We start from the raw sequence: 7,751 nt of genomic DNA on the forward strand, positions 1-7,751 counted from the left end.
GCTAATAGAGGCAAGTTGTTTTGACTGTCTAGATTTTAGTGCTCAGTTTGGAATTGGTTGAAACAACTCCTAGGATAGTGAGCTCGACCCCTAGAGGCAAGGAAAGATGTTAGATTGCCTATATTATGTATTTTCTTGGTCATTTTCATGGTTGGACTCTTGAGGGAGAAAGCTTCTATTGTATTACTCATTGTATCTCTGCAATTTTGGCAAAGGAAGAAAGACCAGGGTTTTGCAGTCCTTTTTGGGATTCCTGTGGTTACATGTGTTGATGGTGTGTTTCTCTTTGTACTTGTAAGTTTGTTATGTGAAACATCTTCTTACTTTACTTTTGCAAATTAGGCAAATGAAGTGTTAAAGTAGAATTCATGATTGCCATGCTCTGCTTTTACGTTTGCTTAATATCAATGTTTTCATCTGTTTAAGGAGAACTCAAGGTGTTTATTTGCTCTCCTTAGCTCCTCACCAGTCATTCTTGCCCATCTGACTCTTTCAAAGGCATCAATACAGTCTCCTACCTTGCCCCAAAGAACCCCCTGCAAAAACTGTGTCCAATCCCCGCACCCAAAATTGCCTTTCCCCGATTTTCCACCAAAACCCTAAAAATCCCAAATCAAACCTTTTTATCAGTTTACTAGCCTAAAATCAGTGTTCTTTATTGGTTATCTCTGCCCGTTGAAGATCTTTGCCGAGATAGACCGGAGAGAGCCCTCTCCTGCCCCGTAGGGCTAGCTACGAGGCTAAGTGGTTTGATGTTGCCTTGGAGTTTACCTTTTTCAGCCTGAGGTGAAATTTCAAGCGCTAACAGTTTATACATTCAAAGTATTTATTGATTTTTACTTATTACTTTTTACATAGATAAAATTTACCTCACACAACTATGATATCAATTTACCTAATTTATATATGTGAAATACTTATTAATTTTCACTTTGATGAATTTTACTTCACACAAAAGCATTTTAACTATGATACCAATTATATCATAAATACTTATTATTTTTTAACTCACACAAAAATGTTTTTAACTATAATATCAATTTATTTAATTTATAGATTGAAATGCTAATTATTTTTTTACTTTGATAAATTTTACTTCACACAACCAAGTTTTAACTATGATATCAATTTACTTATTTTTTTCAGCAATTTAGTTTTGTAAATATTCCAATTTCATGCAACATTTTACACACAATAAGAGTTAAGTTGACTTATGTTTAATAAGCTTCAAGTTTTGGCAAATAATCTTATATTATATTCTACATATTTTCTGTGTAATGCCCAATGAGGATCAAAGCAAAAGGGAATAGAGTTTCAATAAATTTTACTAGTGAGTTTGTTGTCCCAATGTGAAGCGCCACTGAATTTACAAACAAATAATTTTATTTCATTAATATAAGTGAGAGATTATACCGCTTTATTTTTTAAGAACAATCATACAATAACTAAAGTTTTCAGCCCCTATACCCTTTATACTCTTCTCTTTCTAATTTATTGAATTTTCTCATCACTTCATTTTCTTTTGTGATCAGATTATTGTATATATGCATTTTTATTAAAAAAATTTATTTGAGCCTACATATTTAATATTATTATTTATTTTTCATTTATTTTTTTAATGTAACATTACCTGACAACATCTTCCCCATACACTGAGCTATAGAGCGCTGAATCTCCCTCATACATTGAGCTATAAAGCACTTCTCGGTGCAACAAAAGAACCAATACCACCACAATAACATGTTAATACCATAGTCACAATGCTTTTTTTGTTTTGTTTTACAATTGAAGAAACCACACTACATATCAGACCACAAGACCTTACATGTGTACACAGTTATGCCAAAAATTAGACCACAACCCCTATAAAGACCAGAACTCCCAACTTAACCTTTGGATCATATCCTCAAAACTCACAATAACTAAATTAATACAAAAACATGATAACTAATAAAATGATACAAAACATAACATAACAGATACTAAATACTCCTAATATCACAAAAGTGATTGCAATCAAGAAGTGATGCCAATCACGATGGTAAAAAAGAGATGCCAATCAAGATATTAAAGGATTTTGAAAATTCACCTACCCAGAAGTTTGATTTCAAATATTTCGATATTCATTATCAACAAAAATTGACATGACAAGCTCACAAATAATCTAATTTTTTTTTATTAGTCCACAAAAATGACATGACAAGCTCACAAATAATCTATTTTTTTTATTTGTCCACATATTCTCGATCATTAAATTTTTATGACTGTGATAAACGGATGTAAGGTTCAGTTGGAATATACTGAACGTATAACAGGATAATGCGGATAGCCTAGTGAGTTCAGGAATCTTTCGGAGGGCATATTCATTTTCTCTTCCTGTTTTCAACGTATAAGTGTTGCATCAATTTCTGCCCTCAGCTGTTACTGGAGTATCACATTGCTCTATATGGTTTCTAACTCTATCAGCTTTCAAGAGAAAAACATATTCCTCTGTTAACACGGATTCCTGCTGGTGGGTGATTGTGGGCGGACCTTATCTAGCTTCAGTACGGCAAAATCTTCTTCGGGGTTTCTTCACCGGTAAGATTCTTAGCTGGGCTTTTCTTATTTTGTACCGACATCGGTTATAAAAATGTTGTTACTTGGCTTACAATGTATAAAATCTTCATTCAGTACTTTCCAGAGTGAAGTCTCTTGCTAATATTTAGGTTAGAAATTGCAGTTAGGAGTAGTTGATGTTCAGCTACCCTAGGGCCAAACCATAATTTTTCATTTTGCATTCATTTGGTAGTCATGAGGTGTCAATTTGCTTTGGACGCTTCTCCATCAGATCAGGGGAAAGCTTCTGGTCTGTGCCAGATCACCTAAAATAACCAAATATCGAGGACCAGTATGGACACACCTCTGTCATGTAGATCTTATGTGTAAAATAACTGTGATTATCTTTTCTATATGTACTAATTTTCACATGTGGGCAGAGCTCAGGGCCGACATATCATTTCTATATTAGGTTAGGTACACACTAGCTTTCAACCGTGAATCATGTCACAGACGCTGTCGACTGCTTCTTGTTTCGATTCAATGGCTTGTATTAAGCCTCATCTGGATGCTACTAGCACTATCCTGACGCCTGCTAATGCAGTTTCCTTTAGAAGAGGGCAGGGTTCTATTTCATTTGGGAAGCAAGAGGCCTTGTTTGGATGCAGTAAGTTTGAATCTTTATCTTTGTTTAAAAGACAGTTCAGTAGAAGAAATGTTGCCAAGTTTTCCCCGAGGGCTGTTGCTGTGAAGGAGAAAGAAGTGAAAACAACATCCCCTGCAACGGAAGAGGGAGGTAAAGGGAAGAAAGTAATGGTTGTAGGAGGGGATGGTTACTGTGGATGGGCGACAGCTTTGCATCTCTCAAACAGAGGATATCAAGTTGCCATTGTTGATAACCTTGTCCGCAGGTTGTTTGACCAGCAGCTTGGGATCGACTCTCTAACACCCATTGTCTCAATTCAGAAGAGAATAAAGAGATGGAAGCAAGTCTCTGGCAAACAGCTTGACCTGTTTGTGGGAGACGTTTGTGATTTTGATTTCCTTGCAGAGGCTTTCAAGTCCTTTGAGCCCGAGGCAGTTGTACACTTTGGAGAACAGAGGTCTGCTCCTTATTCCATGATAGACAGAGGAAGAGCAGTCTATACTCAGCATAACAATGTGATTGGAACCATGAATGTGCTTTTTGCTATCAAAGAATTCAGTCCAGAATGCCATTTGGTTAAACTGGGTACCATGGGAGAGTATGGAACTCCCAACATTGATATTGAGGAAGGGTACATTGCCATTACTCATAATGGTAGGACAGACACGCTGCCATATCCGAAGCAAGCAAGTTCCTTTTATCATCTTAGCAAAGTGCACGATTCTCACAACATAGCTTTTACTTGCAAGGCTTGGGGACTAAGGGCTACAGACCTCAATCAAGGGGTGGTTTATGGCGTCATAACTCCAGAAACTGCAGAACACGAAGAACTCATTAATAGGCTGGACTATGATGGTGTATTTGGGACTGCATTGAACCGTTTCTGTGTGCAAGCAGCTGTTGGACATCCGCTCACAGTTTATGGCAAGGGTGGTCAGGTACCTTCGTGTCACTTAAAACCCCACTGGTCAGTTTTTGGAATATAGTTGGGTTAGAACTTATAGAAAGTTTTTCAGAAGCCAGATTCACAAATAAGCAACGATGCTTCATAAAGGTAGCCAAAACTATTTGTTGCTATCTCAAATACTTTGACAGTACAGGCGTTGACAACATCTCTACTTCATTGCATTCCATAAAGGGTTCACTATCAATCTATTTTTGAAAGGAAAAAACTTTCATACAAAACTTTTCTTGCTTAGAGGGTTTGGTTTCCTAGTTTCGGGCATGTATTTATCCTTGCATAGTTCATTAATAATTTCACTCGAACGACAACTAAACCTAACCACCAAAATTTTCTTTGTAACTTTGATTCCATAGAATTTGTGCTGCAGTTTAGAGCATAGAAGCCGTGCTAGGAAGAAAAGGGAAAACATTGGAACTAAAACTGGTGAAATTCATTATTCAGCCGATGAAGCAACAAAAGATTGGACAATGACACACAAATATAGCATGTTATATTTTGAACCTCTAGTATTCTTCGTCTTTCTTTATCTGTTTTCTTTTGTCTCACATGAAGTAGGAGTCAACAGCAACGATGATGATAGCATTTGGTTGGGAGGGTACTGGGTAGATATAGTTTACTAAAAGTAAAACTATTTTACATTTAAACTTAATTGAATTTATCTAAGCTTTGCCCATTCATCTTAATTAACTATACTGTGAGTCTAAAATGGGTTGACTATGGCCTTTTACTATGGCAAAGGGTGTTTGTTCGTCATATGCAAAAAAAGGGTAAGGATATTGCCTTTTGCTGTTTTTGAGCATTGTTGCTACTACGATGTAGAAAACTTTTGCCTAATGCTCAAACTTGTTCCTTTATTTCTTCAGTCAAGGGGAGAATTTAAAACACAACAGAATCACTCAGCAATGTAATTAGGGGCGATGTTTCTTATGTCTAGGTGCACTACATGTAGCAGAGGGATGATGTCAGGGAAGGAACTCTCTATAGATAGATGAAACAAAGTTACACAATGGATCAAATTTGATAAGCAGTATTAATATTCAATGAGAAAGGCTTCTCTCAGAATTGTCACTGATCAAAATCTTCTCAAATAATAGTTCTTTGTAAACGTATAATAACATGTTTTGCCACTTCTAGTCCAGATCTTCCTTTTTCATTTGAATGGAGTTTTGGCCTCATTTGTTGTGTTCAAACATCTATTTTCCTTTGGGTGAAAGCTGAAGGAATTTGAAAACATGCAGAACTTTGCACATATATGATATGCAGTTAAATTTTATAAATACATTAACCTTCTTCTGTTTGGGGACATTGTCACGAAACTATTTGCTCTTTAGACTTTGAAGTAACCAATTTTCGTATTTTTCCTTTGATAACACGCGCTCACGCAAAATCTATATTAGAACTTCCTGAATACGGTCGAAAGTGCACCTTTTTCCTTTGTCGAACTGATATAGAAGATTTTGTGTTAAATATTCTGTTATTGCAGACTCGGGGATATCTTGATATACGAGACACGGTTCAATGTGTTGAAATTGCCATTGCTAATCCTGCAAATCCTGGAGAGTTCAGAGTTTTCAATCAATTTACTGAGCAGTTTTCTGTAAATGATCTAGCAAAAACTGTTATAAAGGCTGGTGAGAAGCTAGGCCTGGAGGTCAGGACCATCAACGTGCCCAACCCACGTGTTGAGGCCGAGGAACACTATTACAATGCAAAGCATACTAAGTTGATCCAGTTGGGATTGCAGCCCCATTTCTTGTCAGATGCACTTCTGGACTCTCTTCTAAATTTTGCAATGAGGTATTCTGATCGTGTAGACATGGCGCAGATTATGCCCGCTGTTTCCTGGAAGAAAATTGGAGTGAAACCAAGGTTTAGTGCTTCAGGAGTTGAGTTCTAAAGTGAAATAAACTATTTATCTTCTGTGGTATGAAACTTTTGTTTGTGTCTTCACATCAGAATAATAGTTTCTATTTGTACCTAGTTCCGAAGAAAAGGAAAAAACGTCACATGTTTGTATGGTTTCATAAGTCAGATTATCTATGACTAAGAATGTTTATTCTGTGCCTGTAAAAAAGTCATGTACGCACTGACTTCAGGTCTAGTTCTTCACAAGTTAAGTTCTAAAGTAAAATAAGCTATCTTTCTTTTCTGCAGTTTGAAACCTTTGTAACTGCCTCCTTTGTCAGGAGAAGGATTTGTCCTCGTACCTAGTTCTGATGAAAAGGCAAAGGTCATAACGTGTTTGTAGGGCTTCATAGTCAGATTTTTTTGACTAAGAATGCCTTTTCTTTTCTTGTACAAAAGTCATGTACGCACTGACTTCAAAGTCCCAATGCCTTCACTGCTTTTTCAAAATAAAATTTGTCTATATTGCCACAAAAATCTGTTCCATAAAATGTCTTTGCAAAATTCTTTTTGAAAAATGCATCGTCGTTTATGCTTATGATACGTGTGTGGTCTAAAATGCGGATGCAAATTAGAGTTTAATTTAATGTCAACCCGGGAAGGTAAACTTAGAAGTGCTTATCTAAAATATATAGATCTAGAAAGATTCCTAATTTGTCCAAGATCTTAAAGTCCCCTTACAAGAACATATCCATTAAGATATCTTTCAACATTAGAACATCTAATAAAAAATTAAAAGCTGAAATGAAATAAACCTAGATCTAATAATTGTTTGAAATCTCACGGTCCTCTTACAAGAACACTTTCAAATAAGACTCTTCCAATATTAGAACATTTAATAAAACTTGAAAGCTGAAATCAAACAAAAACATAAAGTAAATTAGAAACAGATAAACATGCAAGTGAGGCCATGGGGGCCCTCCATAACTCCACAAGCACACCACTTCAATGGAGACTCAGATTTAGAAGCAAAATTGAAGTATAATTCTTTATTTCAAAATCTCCATTACAAACCAACTCTAAGATTACAACTCTAAGCTTCTAAGATTACATACTCCAAAATTCTAAGATTACAAATGGAGGAGATTGTACTCCTATTTATACAATGGGATGAGTAACAAACTCATAATGATCATCCACTAATCTACTTTCCCATTATTACAAAATATGATCCTACAAATTTTTCAAGCATTTTTAACTACTTTCCCATTATTACAAAATATGATCCCTTTGAATCCTCCATAAATCTCTCACATATCCTCCATATCTCCTTAGGAATAGGATAAGATATGCCAACCAAATCCTCCATGATTTTCTCCTTAGGAATAGGATAAGATATGCCAACCAAATCCTCCATGATCTTCTCCTTAGGAATAGGATAAGATATGCCAACCAAATCCTCCATGATTTTCTCCTTAGGAATAGGATTGCATAATTATCTCCTTAATATAGTGGAGGAGATATGGATAAGTCACTTGGAATTAATTCTTCACATATTTCCTACACATCACAAAACTCACCTATTCTTGAGATATATAAAAATATGTATATTTTCTAATATTTAATCATAAATTCACTTGTAATACAAAAATGAATAAAATGGAAAATAAGAAGGTGAAACCCAAATGTATTTATGAAAATGATATGATAAAAGGTTAATGGAATGATGAAATGTAAGGAATAGTGAAGAAAAAGGTG

The 7,751-nt window shown here is 35.5% G+C and overlaps 1 protein-coding gene across 2 annotated transcripts; it reads left to right on the plus strand.

Moving 5' to 3' along the window:
• The first annotated feature begins 2,277 nt into the window (after nt 1–2,277).
• Nucleotides 2,278–6,530, plus strand: LOC149164003 (UDP-sulfoquinovose synthase, chloroplastic-like). 2 transcript variants are annotated; one of them, XM_089431921.1, is made up of 3 exons: nt 2,278–2,580; nt 2,979–4,122; nt 5,632–6,530. In XM_089431921.1, the coding sequence occupies exons 2-3, from the start codon at nt 3,043–3,045 to the stop codon at nt 6,043–6,045; spliced, it is 1,494 nt and encodes a 497-aa protein (XP_089288047.1). In that variant the 5' UTR covers nt 2,278–2,580; nt 2,979–3,042; the 3' UTR covers nt 6,046–6,530. The 2 variants fall into 2 exon arrangements, with proteins under 2 accessions (XP_089288047.1, XP_089288048.1); XM_089431922.1 differs by having other exon boundaries at nt 2,986–4,122.
• The last annotated feature ends 1,221 nt before the right edge of the window (nt 6,531–7,751 follow it).

Source organism: Pinus tabuliformis, chromosome 5_1 (assembly GCF_031772625.1).
Source record: "Pinus tabuliformis cultivar Carrire ecotype Pingquan chromosome 5_1, CPIR1, whole genome shotgun sequence".
Taxonomy (NCBI): domain Eukaryota; kingdom Viridiplantae; phylum Streptophyta; class Pinopsida; order Pinales; family Pinaceae; genus Pinus; species Pinus tabuliformis.